Source organism: Ailuropoda melanoleuca, chromosome 4 (genome assembly GCF_002007445.2).
Source record: "Ailuropoda melanoleuca isolate Jingjing chromosome 4, ASM200744v2, whole genome shotgun sequence".
In the NCBI taxonomy this organism is placed as follows: domain Eukaryota; kingdom Metazoa; phylum Chordata; class Mammalia; order Carnivora; family Ursidae; genus Ailuropoda; species Ailuropoda melanoleuca.
In genome coordinates, this window is record NC_048221.1 from 7,266,116 (window position 1) to 7,287,096 (window position 20,981).

The 20,981-nt window shown below is 51.7% G+C and overlaps 2 protein-coding genes across 3 annotated transcripts; one reads left to right on the plus strand and one right to left on the minus strand.

Annotated features, from left to right (window-relative positions):
• The first annotated feature begins 11,047 nt into the window (after nucleotides 1–11,047).
• On the plus strand, nucleotides 11,048–15,612 carry SHFL (shiftless antiviral inhibitor of ribosomal frameshifting). Of its 2 annotated transcripts, XM_034657741.1 has the most exons (8): nucleotides 11,051–11,363; nucleotides 11,819–11,942; nucleotides 12,137–12,186; nucleotides 13,595–13,633; nucleotides 13,804–13,953; nucleotides 14,371–14,474; nucleotides 14,594–14,748; nucleotides 15,312–15,612. In XM_034657741.1, the coding sequence occupies exons 1-8, from the start codon at nucleotides 11,343–11,345 to the stop codon at nucleotides 15,533–15,535; spliced, it is 867 nt and encodes a 288-aa protein (XP_034513632.1). In that variant the 5' UTR covers nucleotides 11,051–11,342; the 3' UTR covers nucleotides 15,536–15,612. The 2 variants fall into 2 exon arrangements, with proteins under 2 accessions (XP_034513633.1, XP_034513632.1); XM_034657742.1 differs by lacking the exon at nucleotides 12,137–12,186 and having other exon boundaries at nucleotides 11,048–11,363; nucleotides 13,569–13,633.
• Nucleotides 15,613–15,760: 148 nt separating this feature from the next.
• ANGPTL6 (angiopoietin like 6) lies at nucleotides 15,761–19,070 on the minus strand. The gene is made up of 5 exons (XM_019801936.2): nucleotides 18,543–19,070; nucleotides 17,665–17,842; nucleotides 16,929–17,116; nucleotides 16,577–16,847; nucleotides 15,761–16,013 (listed from the first exon to the last, which is right to left on the minus strand). The coding sequence occupies exons 1-5, from the start codon at nucleotides 19,068–19,070 to the stop codon at nucleotides 15,823–15,825; spliced, it is 1,356 nt and encodes a 451-aa protein (XP_019657495.2). The 3' UTR covers nucleotides 15,761–15,822.
• Between the last annotated feature and the right edge of the window lie 1,911 nt (nucleotides 19,071–20,981).

Below are 20,981 nucleotides of genomic sequence, written 5' to 3' on the forward strand. Positions count from 1 at the left end.
CCACCCCCGGCCCAGATCAACACCTGAGCCGTGATCAAAAGTTGGCTGCTTAATCAACTGAGCCACCCAGGCACCCCAAGTTTTGTTTTGTCTTTTTTCTTAAGTAAATGGTAGCAGTCCGGTTGAGGAAGGAAACCATAACTCAGCTTGTCACCAAACCAGCAATGACTTTACCATTATTTTTCCTCTGGTATTTCCCAGCCTAGACTTAAAGGCAGTCCAAAACTCACTCACTAGGTGAAAACGAAAAGAACTCTTAAAAAAAAAAACACACAACAAAAAACTGGTCTGAACAGCAGGAAAGGAAGATCTATGGGTCACAGTGAGAGGGTGGTAGCCCCAGGATAGATCCAAATAGCACTGCAACGTCTTAGAAAACTGAACTGATATTAGAACCACATCCCAGAGAAAGTGGGTTGCAACTTGCAACTGAACCTGAGTTGATTGCCTGGCTGCCAAAACATCAACATTTTCCATAGGATTTGAACAAAACCCAGGGTGCCTGGATGGCTCAGTCGGTTTAGCGCATCTGACTTCGGCTGGGGTCATGAGCTCAGGGCCTGGGATTGAGCCCCTTGTCGGGCTCTCTGCTCAGCAGGGAGCCTGCTTCTCTGTCCCTCCTCTAGTTCGTGCTCTCTCTCTTGCTCACTCTCTCTCTCAAATAAATAAATAAAATCTTTTTAAAAATACAATAAAATAATAAAGATATAAACAAAATCCAACATATCATAATTTAACACTGTGTTATATAGAATATTCACATTTTCAAGAACACAACCCACAATTAATCAACATATGAAGAAGTAGGTCATTCCCAACCACTCACAAAGGAAGAGAAAATCATCGTACACCAGCCCTAACATAATGTGGATGTTAGAATTATCAAATACTTTAAAGCAGATATTATAACTATACCCAAGAAGTAAGAGCAAACACTCTTGAACTAATGGAAACAGAGAAAGCCTCAATAGAGAAACAGAGTTGTTTAGAAAAAGAACCACACATGGGGTGCGTGGGTGGCTCAGTCGGTTAAGCACCTGCCTTCAGCTCAGGTCATGATCCCAGGGTCCCGGGATCAAGTCCCGCATGGGGCTCCTTGCTCAACAGGAAGTCTGTTTCTCCCTCTCCCACTGCCCTCCCCCCCTGCTTGGGCTCTCTTTCACACATTCTCTCAAATAAATAAATAAAATCTTAAAAATAAATAAAAATAAAAACCACATGGAAGTTTTGGAACTGAAAAATGCAATAACTGAAATTAATAATTCACTGGATGGACTAAGTAGCAGAATGGAGACTGAAACAACGAAAGAGGCAATGAACTTGAAGAGAGAGCAAGAGAAATTATCCAATCTCAACCACAGAGCTGTGGGATAATATGAAAAGGTCCAATACTCCTGTCATCAGAGTCCCAGAGAAAAAGGAGAAAGAACTGTAGTGCAGAAAAAAAATGTTTGGGGGCGCCTGGGTGGCACAGCGGTTAAGCGTCTGCCTTCGGCTCAGGGCGTGATCCCGGCGTTGTGGGATCGAGCCCCACGTCAGGCTCCTCTGCTATGAGCCTGCTTCTTCCTCTCCCACTCCCCCTGCTTGTGTTCCCTCTCTCGCTGGCTGTCTCTATCTCTGTCAAATAAATAAATAAAATCTTTAAAAAAAAAGAAAAAAAAAAGAAAAAAAGAAAAAAAATGTTTGAAGAAGTAATGGCTGAAAACTCCCCCAAAGGGCAAAACATACAAGCCTACAGCTCTTCAAGGGCAGAGACTTTTGTCTGTTTTCCTCACTGCAGAGCAACACCTGGCACTCAGCCTCTGTGGAATAGATATAAGACCCCGTGAAGTGTGGGAGCATCTCCAGTAGGTCTTGAGTGGGCACTGGAAAGTTGCCTTTAAACAAGTGAGGCTCTGCTGCTCCCTTAAGTTTGAGAACTCCTAATTCAGCTCTTCCTCCTTCCCCCACCCAAGTCCATGCCTGTAGCTTCTTGCATCCCACATGCCACCTCCTTCTGGAACAACAGCCAGACGTTCCCTCCTCCGCCAGCCTGGATGTACATATGGAACATTATGGTTGTTTCTTGAAGCCCCTAGGGACCCCTTGAAGGCAGAGTGGGTGTCTCCAGTGTGTCTCATTCTCTCATTTAACCCTACAATAGGCACGAGTGCTTTTTCATTTATACTCCCTTTTTTAAGTGAGATGATGTAGGTTGATAATTCCCTGGATTGTGTGGTGTCTCAGAGACCACTATGTGGCACTCTCGTCAGGCTTCCATGAACACTTTCCCTTCCCATTCCATGGATGAGCAAACAAGGGGCTTCAGTACGTTCAGCCATGGGTTCAGGGTCCCCCGTGGGTACGTGGACCAGAGAGGTCCTGGACTCCGGTCTGAGACTGCATCACGTAACAAGAGTTATAACAAACACTTCCTGGACACCTGTTACGCACAGGGTCTGGTCTAAGAATCGCACACCCATTAACGCCTTTTCTTCTCCCTCAACTCTTTGAGATCGGGACTGTTTTCTTCCCATTTTGTAAGTGAGAGGACAGAGGCACTGGAAGTGTGTGTATCTTCCTGGAGTCCCTGGTAACGAAGTTCCCCCTTTGAANCAATAGGCACGAGTGCTTTTTCATTTATACTCCCTTTTTTAAGTGAGATGATGTAGGTTGATAATTCCCTGGATTGTGTGGTGTCTCAGAGACCACTATGTGGCACTCTCGTCAGGCTTCCATGAACACTTTCCCTTCCCATTCCATGGATGAGCAAACAAGGGGCTTCAGTACGTTCAGCCATGGGTTCAGGGTCCCCCGTGGGTACGTGGACCAGAGAGGTCCTGGACTCCGGTCTGAGACTGCATCACGTAACAAGAGTTATAACAAACACTTCCTGGACACCTGTTACGCACAGGGTCTGGTCTAAGAATCGCACACCCATTAACGCCTTTTCTTCTCCCTCAACTCTTTGAGATCGGGACTGTTTTCTTCCCATTTTGTAAGTGAGAGGACAGAGGCACTGGAAGTGTGTGTATCTTCCTGGAGTCCCTGGTAACGAAGTTCCCCCTTTGAACCCAAACCCTGTTTGTTCAGAAATCTGGATGTGTATTTTAAGTTCCTGTTTTTCTTTGAATGTCACAATTCTGAAGTCAGATAGAAAAATAAGTAGGGGTGTCTGGGTGGCTCAGTCATTAAGCATCTGCCTTCAGCTCAGGGCATGATCCCACCATTAATGGATCGAGCCCCACATCAGGCTCCTCTGCTGGGAGCCTGCTTCTTCCTCTCCTGCTCCCCCTGCTTGTGTTCCCTCTCTCGCTGGCTGTCTCTCTCTCTCTCTCTGTCAAACAAATAAATAAAATCTTAAAAAAAAAAAAAAAGGAAAATAAGTAGTTCTTGGGATACCTGGGTGGCTCAGTTGGTTAAGCGTCTGCCTTCAGCTCAGGTCATGATCTCAGGGTCCTGGGATCAAGTCCCACATTGGGCTCCTTGCTCAGCGGGGAGCCAGCTTCTCCCCCTGCCTCTGCCTACCGCTCCCCCTGCTTGTGCTCTCACAAATAAATAAATAAAATCTTAAAAAAAATAAGTAGTCCTTTGTTGTGATGAGCACTGGGTGTTGTATGGAGGTGTTGAATACACCTGAAACTGATATGACGCTGTATGCTAACAGGAATTTAAATAAAAACTTAAAAAAAAAAAAAGAGGGACACCTGGGTGGCTCAGTTGGTTGGGTGTCTGCCTTCAGCTCAGGTCCTGATCCAGGGTCTTGGGATTCAGTCCCCTGTCAGGCTCCCTGCTCAGCAGGGAGTCTGTTTCTCCCTCTGCCTCTCCCCCTGCCTGTGTGCACACTCTCACTTGCTCACTCTCAAATAAATAAATTAAAATCTTAAAAAAAAAAAAGAGGTAGTTCAAAGGACAAAGATCTCAAGGGACACCCGGGTTGATCTCAGGGTTGTGAGTTGAAGCCCCGCGTTCGGCTCCATGCTGGGCGCAGAGCCTACTTAAAAAATAATAAAATAAAATAAAATAATAAATAAAATAAAATAAGTGAAGGACAAAGCTCTGGAAAAAATATCCATCAGATTTAATGGGGGTTACCCCAGGCGCAAGGGCAACGAGGAGCTACAGTCCCTTCGAGTACTATTATTGTTTTGAATGATACGTGAAGACACCCTAGCAAACAGATTCCCCCAAAAGCAGACATATAGAAAAGAAAACGTGATGTCCCCCCATCTCAAGCCCCCGCCGTCTTCCCCTCCCCAGGAACCAGAGCTATCCAGTTTGCCTGCATGTCCCCTGTCCCCTGTCCCCCTTGTTTGTAGATATGTCAGTGGTCACAGACAAAACCATAACTTAAGGTTTTGTTTTCCTGTGTATGCAGACTTCCTCTTTCTAAATCAAACATTTCTTAATGTTTAACTTTTTTTTTTTTTTCAGTACAAGCACACTATACTTTTGTAATCAGAAAAAGAAAGGGCAGTGTCCTGTTCTGGGGCAGAGAGCCATCCACCGTTTTTGAAATTTCAAAATGTACAATATAAGCAGATGATGTCATCTGGGACGGCCCAGAGCACAGGCTCTGTGGGGCAGGCCCTCACGTGCACTTTCCCGATACTTTGCCTGTGAACTTTCTGGAACATGGGGTCAATGATTAACGGCATGTTTCTGCTGCCAGAACACAGATGGGGCTGCTCTGCCCAGGACTGGAGCAGAGGACTGTCTTCCCACAGGGCCACACGTTAGGAAAAGCAACATAAACCAAGACGATATGACCATTAAAACAGCCACATGCTCCTTGGAAGGTTACTGTTTGCTTTGTATCCTCTAAGTCAGCACAATCCCATAAAACTGTAAGACAAACTGCATATAAAATTTCACATTTTCTAGTCGTCACATTTACAAGGTAAAAAGAAACCAGTGGGGACGCCTGGGTGGCTCAGTCGGTGAAGTGTCTGCCTTCAGCTCAGGTTATGATCCCAGGGTCCTGGGATCAAGCCCCGCATTGGGCTCTCTGCTCAGCAAGGAGCCTGCTTCTCCCTCTCCCTCTGCTGCCCCCCCTGCTTGTGCTCTCTCTGACAAATAAATAAATAAATAAAATCTAGGAAGGAAGGAAGGAAGGAAGGAAGGAAGGAAGGAAGGAAGGAAGGAAGGAAGACAAACTGGTGAGGAGTGCCTGGGTTGCTCAGTGGGTTAAGTATCTGATTTCCACTCAGGTCAGGATTTCAGGGTCCTGGGATCAAGCCCGGCATCGGGCTCCACACTCAGCAGGGCATCTTCTTCTCCCTCTCCCTCTGCCCCTCCCTTTTCTCCCCCTGCGCTCTCTCCGTCTCAAAAAAAAAAAAAAGAGGGGCGCCTGGGTGGCACAGCGATTGGGCGTCTGCCTTTGGCTCAGGGCGTGATCCCGGCGTTATGGGATCGAGCCCCACATCAGGCTCCTCTGCTATGAGCCTGCTTCTTCCTCTCCCACTCCCCCTGCTTGTGTTCCCTCTCTCACTGGCTGTCTCTATCTCTGTCGAATAAATAAATAAAATCTTTAAAAAAAAAAAAAAAAGAAAAGAAAAAGAAAAAAGAAAAGAAACCAGTGAGATTAATTATGATAATTTTATTTAGCCCAGTATATCCAAAATATTATCATTTCAACATGTAGTAACATAAAAAAGCCAGTGATGTGCTATTTTACCTAAATCTTACTAAATCAGCGTGCGTTTGACCCTGACAGCACATCTGGATCAGGATCTGCCACATTTCAAGAGCTCTAATGCCACATGTGGCCAGTGGCTGGCTATCCTGTCAGACAGCACTAGTTGACATGGCTTGTCTCTATGAACGCATGGACACTTCACAACTCTATTCTCATTTCAGAGATGGGGAGACAGGCCAGAAATGTTAAGCAAGAGTTAGCAATTGACTCAAACCCAGACTGGTTCCAAAGCGTACCCCCTTGACCTGTATAATTCCGTCCTCAATTCTCACTGGAAGGAGCGCTCTGATCAGCAGGCCTGCATTCAAGTCCTGACTATGCTGCTTCTATGCTGGGTGTCCTGCGTACTTAGTCACTCTGAAACTCAGATTCGTCATCTGAAAAAGGGACAGTGACACGGAAGCCAGAAGGCGGAGGAATGAATGAATGACCCAAAGCCCTGAGGACACCCCACAGAAAGCCGGGCAGCCAGCGAGCCCTGGATACACTCCAGGTATTTTAGCCACTGTGATTTTTCCACTTACTGAATTCATTTGATCAGAGCCCCCAAACATGTTACCCAACCTTTGCACATAATGCATTCCTGGAAATGTGTTTGAAGCTGATTTCGCAAAACTCAAACAGTAGATTTCTGTGCTGTAAAAAACATCCCATTTACTACGGACTATACCAAGTATGAAATCCAAAACTGCTTTTTGTCTCTTAGGTGTCATTGTCCAAGATGTATTTCCAGGATTCCATACATGTTATTTTTAAGTCATTGGATCTATCTTATTGTGTATTTTTTGGCCCTGCTTACAAAAGTGGTGGGAGCTTGTTGCAACCAAAAAATTCAATTGTTAGAGAAATATGCAATGCAGAAAGTAAAGGTAGTGTGAAGATCGCAGGCAGAAACGCACACAAACGGTCGGTGAGTGTGCCCGGGGAGCGGCTGTCCCGCCAAGATGTCAAAGCATCAGAATAGAGAACACGAAAAAAATGGTTTAAACAGCATGGATATTGCTTTGGTAGGTTTTGCCAAGTTGCCCTCCCCAAAGGTTCTACCAAGAGATGCCCTTGCTAACAGTTTCGAGATTTCCTGTTTCCCCACACCTCCAACTCTGGGCATTTCCAAGTTTCCTCATTTGGTTAAACTGAAAGGAAATTGACTAGATTATGAAAAGCACACGTGTGCTCCAATTGTATCCATTGCCTCCACAATTAAACTGGTCACTCAGTTTAAGCCTCAAAGGATCCCGCTGAAAGATTTGCTTCTTTTGGCATGAGCTTCCCTTCCTTCCACTTGCCCCCAACCCCAGTGGCCTTTAGCTTCCTGTAAAGCACCAAACCGCTTCCCACCTCATGTGTGTAGACTACACCTTATCAACTAGGAAACTCTTATTCACCCTTCAGAGAGACCTAGAGTTAAGGTCCTTTTTTTTTTTTTTTAAAGATTTTATTTATTTATTTGACAGAGAGACAGCCAGTGAGAGGGAACACAGCAGGGGGAGTGGGAGAGGAAGAAGCAGGCTCCTAGTGGAGGAGCCCGATGTGGGACTCCATCCCAGAACGCCGGGATCACGCCCTGAGCCGAAGGCAGACACTTAAGGACTGCGCCACCCAGGCACCCCTAGAGTTAAGTTCCTGAACCTGTTTTCCCATTTGTAATAATCTCACCCCCTTCATGGGGGTGCTATGAGGATTATATGAAATACATATTTTCAAACAACTTGGCACAGTGTTTCACAGTGTTAGGATTTCAGCTCAAGGGGCACCTCCTCTGAGAAGCCCTCCCTGACCACCCTGTCCAGGTCAGGGTCCCATGTGTTATCCTTTCTCACGGACCCCTCAGTGACTCTTTTTTTGGTATATATCATAAATACAATATGGGAAACAAAAGCAGAAGAAAAATAATTAAATTTCCTTACCACCTACAACCCATTGACAGGTCCTTGAAAAAGGCAAAGGGACATTCCTCTAGGGACTCAACTGCCTCGGTGTTGACAGTTTGCTAAGGGCAAAAGGCAATCCTAGCCCAACCCCCTCACCCAGGATCCTGTAAGCCTACTTTAACATATAAACATTCTTTTGGAAACTTCCTTTATCTCTAACCCCCCCCCCCAAGAAACGTGTTGGCAATCATCCCCCAAGCATATGGCCCACCGATATACATCTGAAGGGTCTCATGACTCAGGTTTTATTAGACAGTAATAAATGACCTTTTCCCAACAATAGCTAGCCCCCTCAAGGTCCTGGAAACCTTGCTTCCAAAATTCTTTAGAGACTTGCTATATCCCTAACCCCCTCCCAACTTGAATGTATGTAATGGGCCACTCCTCACGTCCCCAGTGCAGCTCCTTCTGCCCACAGTTCCTGTCCCTGTGCTTGAATAAAACCACCTTTTTGCACCAAAGACGTCTCAAGAATTCTTTCTTGGCCCTCGGCTTCGAATCCTAACGTTCTTTCGTACATCAAATATAATAATTACTTGTGAAATCATCTGCTTTGTGTTTCTCTTTACCATTAAGACCATGAGCTCTGGAAGGGCAGAAATGGTGCCCAGCACCACGCTTGCCACCGTAAGAGGCATTTGATGCTTGTCTACCAAATTAACGAATGTGATGAGGGAGCAGAAGGCTAGCTGAGGACAAAGCCGAGGCTGACACCCCCAACCTCCCCCCTCCCCCCGGGTAGAATCTGTGTGACATTCCTCCAGGAAACTTCCAACTTATCTTAATGTTAACGCTTTGCTAGAGGAAAAAACGCACTTAGCTGGATAATAGGCAGGCCTCCAGGGTCCAGAGGGCCTTCTTTAGCATATGAAAGTCCTTCTGGACACCTCTCTTTGTCCTTACCTCCCTCATCCTCCCATAGTATACAATCAATTACCCCTCACAATCCCAGTGCAGCTCCTTCTGCCCACGGGGCCCCGTCCCCGTGCTTTTATAAAACCACCATTTTGCACAAGAATTCTTTCTTGGCCATCGGCTCCGGACCTCACCCCACCACACCTCACCTACATTCCAAAACTACAACAAATGGATGGATCAGTAAGGGTTCAGTCTTTGACTCAATTATACCAACATGTCAGAGGCTACACTTCTTTTTTTTTTTTTTAAGATTTATTTATTTGAGAGAGAGAGAGAGACCAAGAGGCAGACTCCCCACTGGGTGCAGAGCCCACCTGGGGGCTCGATCTCACGACTCTGACACCAGGAACTGAGCTGAAGTCAAGAGTAGAACGCTTAACCCACTGAGCCACCCAGGCGCCCCTCAGAGGCTACTTCTTATCACTGTTACCAGCACATCTATTTTCTCCCTATCCACACCTTTCTAGAAAGGCAAAAAATAAAATGCAGTAATGCTCCTATCACAGCACAAACTAGCCGCGGGTGGCCAGCCCAAGATGGACACAAAGCTCAGAAAACTGTTGTGGGTAAGCAGCGCCCCCATGTGATCACTGGAAGTGTTTGTTTCTCTGTCCATCTACAATTGCCAAAATTCAATACTCTGGTTCTATCTACTGTTCGTCCTTCCGAATCAAGTGCCCTGAGAAGCTGACACCATGGCTGCCTCCCTTGCTCTCCCCGCCTTCCGGTGCAGCCAGTGAGAGGCTCCAGCAGGAGATGGGAGGATGAGAGCTCGCAGAAGGTGGGGTCTTGCTTCCCCTCTGGATCTAGTGACTCGATTTTAACATACAAAAGATGGCGGTGGAAATGATATCGTGTGACTTCCAACACTAGGTCATAAAAGCTACAACTCCCACCTGGCTTTTCTTCTCTTGTTGGATCCCCCTGCACTGGGGAGGCCAGCTGCCAAGTTGGGGGTACACTCAAGCAGCCCAAGGAGGGAGGAATTGAGCCATCCCACCAACAACCAGCGCCATGTTGAATGAGCCATCTTGGAAGCAGAGCCTCCAGCCCCGGTCAAACATTCAGGTGACTGCAGCCCTGGCCAACGTCTTGACTACAGTATTGATGAGAGACCCTGAGACAGAAAGTCCACCAAAACCGTTCCCAGATTCCTGATGCACAAAAGCTGTATGAGACAGTTCGATGCTCAGTGCCTGGAACAGTGCCTGGCTCAGAGTAAGAGCTCCAAATGATGGCCATTATTGTGCGAATCTAGCGGATCTGGGGGTGCCTGGGTGGCTCAGTCAGTTAAGCATCCAACTCTTGGTTTCCTCTCAGGACATGACCTCAGGATTGTGAGATCTAGCCCTGCATCTGGCTCATGCTGGGCGTGGAACTTGCTTAAGATGCTCTCTCTCCCTCTTCCTCTGCCCCCGCCAAGGCGCTCACGCGCTCGCTCTCTTAAAAAAAAAAAAAAGGAAAAAAAAAGAAGAATCTAGCAGATCTGGTTCATGCTGGAGCTGGATCGGTTTCCCACCTGTTTTCCTGCCTGCTTGTCACCCACCCTGGCTGCGACCTCCCTCTCCACTGGGTCAATAGTAATTACATCCTATATATTATATATACTGTATATATGTATAACAAGAGAGCCCCTCCACGCCTCCCCCCTTTCTTCAGGATAAAATTCCAGGTCCTCTATGCAGCCTACAGGCCCCCCTCCCTGCTTGAAAGTCCACATTTAGCCGCAAAGAACCTGAACTGTTCGTACTCACTAATAGGCTCCAGACGGGGTGCACAGACCCCCAAACAGAGCTTTGGAGGTCAAGTAGAAAACATTAGAACGCCTATATTTTATAATCTCCATTTTTTGGTGACTTTGTTAAAGAATATCTTTACGTAATCGGGGCGCTTGGCTGGCTCAGGGGGTGGAGCATGTGACTCCTGATCTCAGGGTCACGAGTTCAAGCCCCACCTTGCGTGTGGAGCTGACTTTAGGGGAAAAAAAAAATGCTAACCAAGAGGACGCTCAACCTTCCAATTTACAGCGCGGATTCCCAGGAACGCCTAGACTACAGGCTGCTGCCGGACTCCTAGGGACCAGTAACCTCTATTTTTAACAAGCATCTTCCCCTTCGCCCAACTACCTGCTCCTTTGGCTGTGGTACACAGTAGGTGGCCCAGTGACTCGTTAGCCTACCCCATGCCGGGTGCTACTGCCCGCTCTACCCGGGTCTCGAATCCTCGCAGGCACACACAACCAAGATGTAGCCACTGTATCATCCCCATTTTACAGAGGAGTAAACTGAGGTTCAGAAAGGAGCCGCAGCCGCGTAAGAGACTCAGAGCGAGCAGCGGACCCAGGTCCTAATTAGTGCCCGATTCCTGAAGGAGGGGAGGAGAGCGAGCGATGAAGTGGGGGAGCGCGAACCCAAGGGGGCACGGAGATTCGCGGCCGCCTTCCGATGCGGCCCCGCCCCCACGAGGGACGTGAAGACGCGGACCCCGCGCAGCGTGGGGACATGTGACCGACTGCAGAGGCCGCGCCGCCTCCACCGCCCGAGGTCCGCGCGCTCCGCCGCAGGGTGCAGACCCCTGGCGCCCGCCCGGGTGTGGGGCGCAAGAGCAGAGGTGGAGCCGGGGCGGAGCCAGAGCGCCCCGTCCACTCCGTCCCCCCCCGCAAACGAAAGCGAAAGAGGGGGCCGGGAAGGAAGGGCGGGGCCGCCCGGAGGCCCCGCCCCCTGCCCTGCGCGGCTGCTGGACCCGCGGGCGCGCCCAGGTAGGGGGGCTCCGAGCGCGCAGTGCGGACCCTCGCGGGAACCTGCGCCGCCGCCACCATGTCTCAAGAAGGTGTGGAGGTAGGAGATGGCCTCGGCTGGGCCGGGGGGCTCGCGAGAGGCGCCGGGGAGGGGCCGGGGGTACGGAGGGGGCTTCGCAGTTTCTGGGGACTCCATCCGAAGCCCAGACCTTCCCCCAGGCTGGCACTCGCCCCCCTCGGAAAGGAGAATGACCTCCACATCTCCCAGAGTGAGATGCGGCCTCCTCGAGGAAAAGCGGGGGCTGCAGGGTCAAGGGTCAGAGGCCAGGGGTTACCTGGTCGGCCTCCTCCCTTAGCCTGGGACGCTCTCCCCAGTCCGCTCCCTCCCCCAGTGCCCTGTGGGGACTTTGGCTTTTTCCAGGAAATGCCGTAGAGGGATGGGGGGGGGGGCAAAACCAAGGGTCAAGTTCGGGCTGGGAGAAGGATGCCTAGAGATGGAGGAGGGGCAATCGCTCCACTCCTTACCCGATCGGAACCCCCCTTTGCCCACCCAAGCTGGAGAAAAGCGTCCGGCGCCTCCGGGAGAAGTTTCATGGGAAGGTATCCTCCAAGAAGGCGGGGACTCTGATGAGGAAATTTGGCAGCGACCACACGGGAGTGGGGCGCTCCATCGTGTACGGTGAGCCAGCTGGGGTCCCGGCCCTGGTAGGGGTTGGGAGCGGGGAGCGCGCAGAGGAGGTGTGGTCTGCGTTAAGGGTAGGAAGAGGCGCTGAGATCATCTCCTGAGGAGGGTCTATATAGGGGCTCTGGGGGACCCTGAAACTCCCATAAGATCCTTAAGGACCTTTTACTTACACTTACTCTTGCCACCAGGGGTAAAACAGAAAGATGGACAGGAACTGAGTAATGACCTGGATGCCCAGGTAAACTGCCCCCCCATCCCCTCAAAGGATGGGGTAGCTGGGGAGGGGGAACAGAAGGGACCTGGCGTATCCGTGATGAGCCCCTTCTGTGCACCACCAGTCCCCAGTTCATGATCCACATTCACTTACTCACCTTTCAGTCATGTATCCAACCAGGGAGCCTGCAAACTGTAGGCACCCTTTACATGTTGATGGTATTAAGCGGGAGAGACACGAAACTAGGCAGTGAAACAAATCAGGATTAGTGTCACTGTAGAGGACCCCTGGAGGTCAGGAAAGGCTTCCTGGAAGGGCTGGTGCCAGCTCTTCAAGGCTGAGGAGAAGTGATCCTGGGAAGTGGGGGTGTTGGACAGGGTCTTCCTGGAAGAGGGAACAGAGTGAGCAAAGGAACACGCAGACAGGCTAGGATAAACAGGAAATGGGGGAAGAGAGGGGGGCAGGGGGGCCCATGTGATCATTGAATGAATGAATGAAAGGCTTTGAGGCATAGGTGCAACATTGCTACTTTACCCCTTAAATGACTGGTGGCCAGCGCACTGTGGATTTCACCTGCCCGAAAGGCCCCTCCCATAGTTGCTAAAGAGTATAATAAGGTATGTATGGTAATCTTTACATTTACACATGTAAAGGGTATGATAAAGATAATGGGAGGCGCGCCTGGCTGGCTCAGTCCGGGGAGCACGCGACCCTCTCAGGGTAAGAGTTCCAGCCCCACGTTTGGTGTGCAGCCTACTTAAAATAAAAATAATAATAATAGGAAAATGAGCACTCCCCCTGCAGTGGGATTTCCTTGAATTTCATCCCCATACTGATCCATTGGACAGGTCCTATTACTTATCATGTCCATTTTACAGACAAGGGAACTGAGAGAGTGGTGAAGTTACTTGCCAGGATCACAGAGCAAGCAGGTGGCACCTGGAATTTAAACCATGGCACTGCTCTGAGATGCCCCTCATTAGGGATGCAGGGGGAGTGGTTTGGCTCTGCTCCACCTGCATCTATCTGAATCCAGAGCCCAAGCACTTAGCCTGAAGCAGCATAGGCTCAAAGAGGCTACCGGTCACAATGCCACCAAGTGTGTGGCATTTACCAGCAGGAAGGGAGCATGGAGTCCAAGCCTGTTTCAGCCATGCTCACTCAGGGCGATCTGGGGCAATCCCTCTCCCAGCTCAGCCTCGGTTTCTCTGTCTGAGCAGTGGGGATAATAGGTGTGCCCCCCACTCAAGGCAACTGTGAGGATAACTGAGGTCACGCCCCTAGCCCTCTATAAGCTCTTCCTGAGTTAGGGACTCCCTACTCAGATGGGGTCAGTAGCCTGCCTCCCCATCTCGGAGCCCACCCCAACAAATAATAGTAAAAAGAGGTCTGATCGGCATCCCCAGTTTCTGCCCCTGATGTCTCCACCCAGGACCCACCAGAGGACATGAAGCAGGACCAGGACATCCAGGTGAGTCCAGGGTGTGGGATAGGGGCAGGTGGAGTGAGGAGGACGTCCACGGGGGAGAGTGGAGGGCATCCATGGGTGAGGAGAGGAGACATATATGTAGAGGGAAGAGGGCTGATGTGTGTTTATGTTCTCAGAGGAGGCATGACCACCCTTTTGTCCCCATCGTGCAGGATGTGGCGACCTCCCTCCTGCCACTGACAAAAGCCAACCTCCGCATGTTCCAGCGCGCCCAGGAAGACCTCATTCCCGCCGTGGATCGGCAGTTTGCCTGCTCCTCCTGTGACCACGTCTGGTGGCGGCGCGTACCCCAGCGGAAGGAGGTGATAACCCAATCCCCCTCCGTATCCACACCTCTGACCTAAGACTATCAACCCCCGAGAGCCCAGCCCCTGACCTGTAGTCTCAGAGCTCGACCTCCATCTCAGACCCCATCCCTCCCACCCTCCAGCTCCACCCTTACCCCAGAGCACGACCTCTGACTCCACAGTTTGACAGCTACCACAGAAAGCAAACCTGACCCCAAAACCACAATTCCAAGTCTGGATTCGGAACCCCCTGATCAGTGGTATGCTTCTGGTAAATGCTGAGTAGCCCAGCTAGTGCAGGGAGGTGGCGGGAGAACCCCAGATTTTTAGTGTTTGCCAATTTCCGTGGGGTACCTGTTCCCACTGCGGCCAGTACTGAGCTCCTGGGGCGCCCCTCTGACAGCGAGTCTGCTCCCCACTCTACACACCCAGGTGTCCCGGTGCAGGAAATGCCGAAAGCGCTATGAGCCGGTGCCGTGTGACAAGATGTGGGGTGTGGCTGAGTTCCACTGCCCGAGGTGTCGGCACAACTTCCGGTGAGGGTGCTGACCCCCACCCCACCCTCCCCCCTACCCCACCCACCCCTGCCCTGCCCTGCCCTCATCCTGGCCCAGGCCTTACCTTTGGACCCTCACGACCCTGCCCGCCCCCCCAGGGGCTGGGCACAGATGGGGTCCTCATCCCCCTGCTACGGGTGCGGCTTCCCCGTGTATCCAACACGGATCCTCCCTCCACGCTGGGACCGGGACACCGACCGCCGCAGCACCCACACCCACTCCTGCTCAGCTGCCGATTGCTACAACCGGCGAGGTGAGGGCCTGGCATGTCCCCCATGATCTCCCCCGACTTGGGGCAGTTTACTTGACCTTGACTCCTGCGACATCCGCCTCTGGGGCCTCACATACCAAGGTCCCTGCCTGCTTCTTCCATGTGCCTCCTGAGGCCTCGATCCACAGAGCACTTAGCTCATCCCATGGCATCAGCCCTCCTTTCGCATCTTCCATGGCCGCCCCCAGTCTCTGTGGCCTACAACAGCAGGCCACCCAAGACCCTGCCCCTCCTAATATCCATCAGCCACATTCTGTGGTCTTGCCCCGGAGGCTCAGTGGTTTTACCCCAGTGTTTCGTGGCCTCAGTCTCTGCCCCTGTGGTCTCTGTGTTCTTGGCTCCTGTGTTGTGTCCTGTAGTCTCAAGTGATGCCCACGTCCCTGGGTCTGTCGTGGCTTCAACACCTGGGACTTCCATCTCTGAGTTTCCTGTAGCTCGGGCCCCAGCCCCTCCCCTCTTCAGAGCGCCCCATGGCTGCAGCCCCTTTGCCCCCAGAGTCTTAAGTGGCCTCAAGCTCCACGGCCTCAGAACCTCTCCCTCCCCAGAGCCCCACATGCCTGGGACGTCGTGCGCACACCCCAAGAGCCGGAAGCAGAACCACCTGCCCCAAGTCCTGCACCCCAGCAACCCCCACATCAGCAGTGGCTCCACTGTGGCCACCTGCCTGAGCCAGGGGGGCCTCCTGGAAGACCTGGACAACCTCATCCTGGAGGACCTAAAGGAGGAGCTCGAGGAGGAAGAGGAGGACGAGGGCGGGCACGGGGAGTGACCCCTGACAGGGGCAGATGCAAACCAGACACGCTCTGTGGAGATTTTGTGTTGTTATAAAATGTGAGCTCAAACTGAGATCTAGACGCCCTTGGGGAGCCATTTGGGTCTGAGATAATCGGCAGGGGGATTCCTGGGTCCCGTTTTCAGGGCCCTGGGGAGCCAATCCAAAACAGGACGGGCTGTGGGACGTGGCCCCCACTAAGTGTCAAAGCAAGTGTGGCCAGGACAACTTGGGCTCCTGCTGACAAACATCCCCTGGGACCTGGGGGACAGATGGACAGACGGTCACAGCCTCAGGGGCCGGATCAGCATGGCAGCCTTCTTGAGAGAGTAAGCCCCGCCACGAAACTCAGCCCAGTAGACACCATCTTGGTAACGGCTGCGGTAATGGCCACCGTGGTGCCACACGCCATTGAGGTTCGAGTGGGCACAGGCATGGTACCACCAGCCTCCCCGCTGGTACAGGGCACAGTTACCTGAGGAGAGAGAGAAACCCATATCCTGTCACCAAAATAAAAGCCTCTACCACTACCTCACTAGGGCAAGGCTTTTGTCAGGCATCCCCTGGCCCTTCTCACTCTTACTGAATATAACCTTGATCCTCTCTCTCCTCTCCAGAGTAACAGCCCTGGCCCCCATTTTCTTTTTTATAGTAATAGCTTTAATTCCTTCCCTATCGCCCTTCCAAAGTACAAGTTACACCTTTTCCATCCTTTCTGGAAACGAGGAGCTCCACCTTTACTGGGGGAAAAATCTTCCCTACTTCCTTTCTAGAATAAGACTCCTAGCTCTCACTCCCTACCTTTCACCAGAATAGGAATCTTGACTCTTTGACTCTATTAGGAAGGAATTTGCCTCATTAAAGAAGGAATCTAGGCTCTCCATCCCCTCACGAGAATAAAAGTCCTCTCCTCTGTTCTCTTGCTTACCCTGATCCTTACCAGAGGGAAGTCTCACCCCACTCCTTTTCATTCTTTTCCTTCCTTAGGAGTCCCACCTCCCCTGCCCCACTCCCCACCAGAATAAGAGCTCTCCTTACCAGAATAGGAGTCTCGGTCCCTATCCACGGTGCTGAAAGGCTTGTCATTGTGCCAGGAAAGAGAGTCTCCAGCATCTCCATGGTACTGGCCAAGCCGAAGGCGATAGTGGTCGCTCTCAGGCTCCAAAGAGAAACCATCATAATGGGCACGTGCCCCACGCCCTCCCCAGTCCTCCAGGAGCACCAGTAACTCATGGTCCCCACGGCTGGTCAGCTGATGCACAGGTTCCAGGCCCAGCCAGTATTCCCCATCAGGCTGCCCAAAGCCCACCTGGCAGGACAGGGAAGTCAGAAGGTCAGAAGCAGGTTCCCTACCGTCCGCCCAGCCCTGCCCCTACCCACCTGCACACACCTTGTAGTGCTGCCAGGTGGTGAAGAAGTTAACAGAGCCATCTTGCCGCCTCTGGATCACAGTCCAGCCTCCACCCTCCAGCTGCTGCTCACACCACACTGACACTACGTGCCGGCCCAGTCGCAGCTCATACACGCCGCTCTGCCCATGGCCTGCCTGGTGGGCCTCTGCACAATCCTGCCATGGACCTGTGGATACAGCGATGGGGGAAGACGCAGCCTGGACCAACCAACCCCTTACTGGGATAGAAGTATTGATTCTCACCCCCTCACCAAAATAGCAGTCCCGTCTCTCCCATTCTCTGACCAAAATAAGAGCCCCAATATCCGTTTCCTTACATGAGTTAAGACTAGTTCATTCTTTTCTCACTACAGCAAATGTGGAGCCTGGGGTACTTAAATCCTGGTTCTACAATCTCACCAGAATAGAAATCCTGAACATGACACTATGAGCTAGCTTAAATGCTTACCAATAAGCAGTCCTACATTCCTTGTCCCCCGATCAAAGGAAAAGTACCTCCTTTCCTGTTTTCATACCACAGTAAAAATTTTGGTCTTTATCAGAATGAGAGCCATAGCTCCTTGTTCCATCACCAGAATAAAAGCATCATTTCCTCCAGTCTCCTTACCATGAAAGAAACCTGCCATTAAAATCCTTGCTCCTATTTCCCTCTATCCACACTGCACTGGGAATCCCCTAGCTCCTCACACCCTCAACAGTCCTGCTCTCATCGTACCTGTTGGCTTGGTGGGGACAGCAGAGTGCCCTGCGGGCAGGGGAGAGGCCAAGGGCCCCTGCTGTCTCAGGGTCTGGTCTCTCTGGGGCTCTGGAGCTGGGTGTAGCCTCCTGCTGGTGTCATTAATGCCACCCACCAGACTGACAGGAACCACAGGCACCAGGGGTGGTGGCAGGACCTGGGGTGACCAAGAGACTCAGATGTGATTGCAATAGCCTTCAGTTGAAGTAAAGACACTGGGCCCCTAAGTCCCCCAACACCCAGATGGGTGGGAGATCAGGCACGGGCATGTCCCAGCCCTAGAACTGATACTCCCCAAAGCCTAACTCTGGCTGTCAAGAGCAGACCTGGGCCTAAATTCCCACTCTGGTGTTCACAGCTGAACTGATCTGTGCCTCTGATACTCCTTTTCTTTAAAGTAGGGATAATGAGAGTACCTCCAACGAGTATTAACATAGAATCTTCCCAACAGCCCTGTAAGTTGTGGGTTGTCACAGAGCAACAATCTTATTCAAAATTAGGGCCAGCCATGTTCCAGAATTAAGGATAACATGGCAGCAGTTGGAAAGAGTAACACGGGGCAGGTATTTATATCGCGTAACACCTCCATAACATGGGTCTTTGGTCTTTACATAGTAATATGCTTGATTACAGGCTCTACGAATATTTATACCAAGTGGATAAGTAAAGATTTTAAGTAGCCACCAGTCGCGTTCTGATCCAAATGAGCTGTGGGAGGAGAGGTAGGAATCTGGTTTTTGGAGCTTTTCGGATTTCAAAGCTGCGGATCAGAGATCGCGCGTGGGGTCGCTGGGGTCTCCTGTTACAAATGCTGCACACAGGAAGTGACTACGATTCCCGGCGAGCTTAGAGGTTACCTGCTGCTGCCCGCCGGTGCCCCCCGGGCACAGGCGCTCCAGGCGGGCGATGAGGCCACTCTGCTGGGTGACCAGCTGCGCCAGCTCCCGGAACTTGACATCCAGCTGGTGGAAGCGGGCGGCGGCGCGCTGCGCCTCCGCTGACACGTTGAGCACGCGTTCCCCCAGCAGCGCCAGCACCGCAGCGGGCTCCGCCCCTGGGCCTGGCACCGCCCCCGGCCCTGGCACCGCCCCCGGCCCCGCCTCGTGCTGCAGCTGCGCGCGCAACTGGCCCAGGCGCGCGCTCAAGCCGCGGCTCTCTTTGCGCAGCGCGCGCACCTCTCCCGCCACGGCGCCGTCGGCCGCCGCCAGCCGCTGAAGTTCGCGCAGCAGCTCCTCGTGGCGGCCCACGCGCATGCGCAGCGCCGCCACCTCGCTGGCGTTCNGAGCCCCTCCGCTCCCCCCCCTCCCGCCCCCAGGCTGGAAATGCCCTAATGGGATCCCACCCTGGCCTCTCCACTGAGTTTCAGGTGCCCTGCGGGACAGCATGTCGTGCATTCATTCAACAAGCGCTCACTGAGTGCTTGCTGTGTGCCAGCCTCACTTCTAGGGAATACCGTAGGAAACAAAACACAAAAATTCCTGCCCTGATGGGCAAGGAACAAAGTCAATAAACTATAGGAATTAAGAGAGTGTATTAGACGGTGCTAAGATAGCAGTAAAACAGCGGAGGGATGTGGGGATCTGGGCGCTGGCAATTTGAAAGGAAGGAAGACCTCCTGGAGGAGGTGACATTTGCACAAACACCTGAAGGAGGTGAGGGAGGAAGTAATGCGGATGTCTGAGGATGAAGAGCATCCCTGCCAGGGGAACAGCAAATGCAAAGGCCCTGAGGCTAGATGGTTCCTGATGTATTAAAGGAACTTCTGGGAGACTGGAGCAGAAGCAGAGGGAGAACGGGTGGGAAGAGGTGAGGTGGGGTGAGAGGTAAGTCTCACTAACTCAGTCTAGTAGCAGACACCCCATCTCCCACATCCTCAGTCAAAACCCCAGAATCATCCCCGTCTCCTCTCTTTTCATAGCAGATCCAACCTATCAGCCAGGCCTGTCAGCTTTTCTGTTTAGACCCTGAATTCCTCCACATCCCCCACAATCATCACCCTCCAACATGATCCCAGCTCAAGACACCATCTGGATTTCCTTAAAGCAGCTGCCCCCCCGGGCTCCAGTTGTCCATCGTCAACCTCTGGTCTGTTTCTCCCACAGCTGCCAGAGTCAGGCCATGTCTCTCCCTTTCCTAGAACCCTTCATGGCCCCCAACTCACTCAGAGCAAAAGCCCAAGTCTTCCTGTGCCCCACAAGGCCCTGCACCCTCTTCCTGTCCCCTCCTTGCCTTCTTCTCCCTCCCACTCATCCTTCACGTCACTGTTCCAGGCACACTGACCTCCTTGCGAGTCCTTAAACACACCAGGGACAGTCCTGCCTCAGGGCCTTTGCCCTTGCTGTCTCCTCACCCTAGAACATTCTTCCCAGAATTTTTTTTTTAAGATTTTATTTATTTATTTGACACAGAGGGACAGAAAGAGAGGAATCACAAGTAGGCAGAATGGCAGACAGAGGGAGAGAGAGAAGCAGACTCCCCCCTGAGCAGGGAGCCCAACGCGGGGCTCGAATCCAGGACTCCGGGATCATGACCAGAGCCGAAGGCAGATGCTTAACAGACTGAGCCACCCAGGCTCCCCGTCTTCCCAGAATTTTAACATGGCTCCCTCTCTCTCCTTATTCAGAAGCCCTCCCTCCCAACCCCATTTAGCCTTGCTCCTCCTGGGCGCTCCCTATCACAGACCAACTTTTTCATTTTAGCATTTGTCACTCTCCGAAATTGCCTCATTTGTTTGCCATTGTTTATTATTTGAATTCCTCCACCGAAACATCAGCTCTCAGAGGCTGAGTCTGGGTTTCGTTCAGTGCCTGGTGCCACCCACACGGCCCTCAACACCCACATTCCCCAGGTCGGCCCCTCCCGAGTGCTCCCCGGCTCACATAGGTGACCTCCTACAAGTATCTTCACTCGAAGACATGTACTGAGGCCACCTACCCTGGCCCCCATTGCCTTTAGTCTTGGGGTTCGCCCACCTGCAGCCTCTCAGACAAGGACATACATGCCTCTCACATACACTTGCCTGCACTCAGGCCATGTCTCACATGTCCACACATCACCTCCATACGGCCCAAGTTCCACTATGTCCAAAGCCAGACATCCTGGTGGCCACACAGGCTCATGCCCTGGGGTCTTCATTGTCACGCACATTGCCTTGTTCACACATTCAGCAAGCACTCCTTTAGTGCCTGTTGTGTGCTGAGAGCTGTTCCAGGTAATGGGGACACAGCCATGATCAACACAGACAAAAAAAATCCCTGCCCTCACAGAGTCAACATCCCGGTGGGGAAGCAGATGGC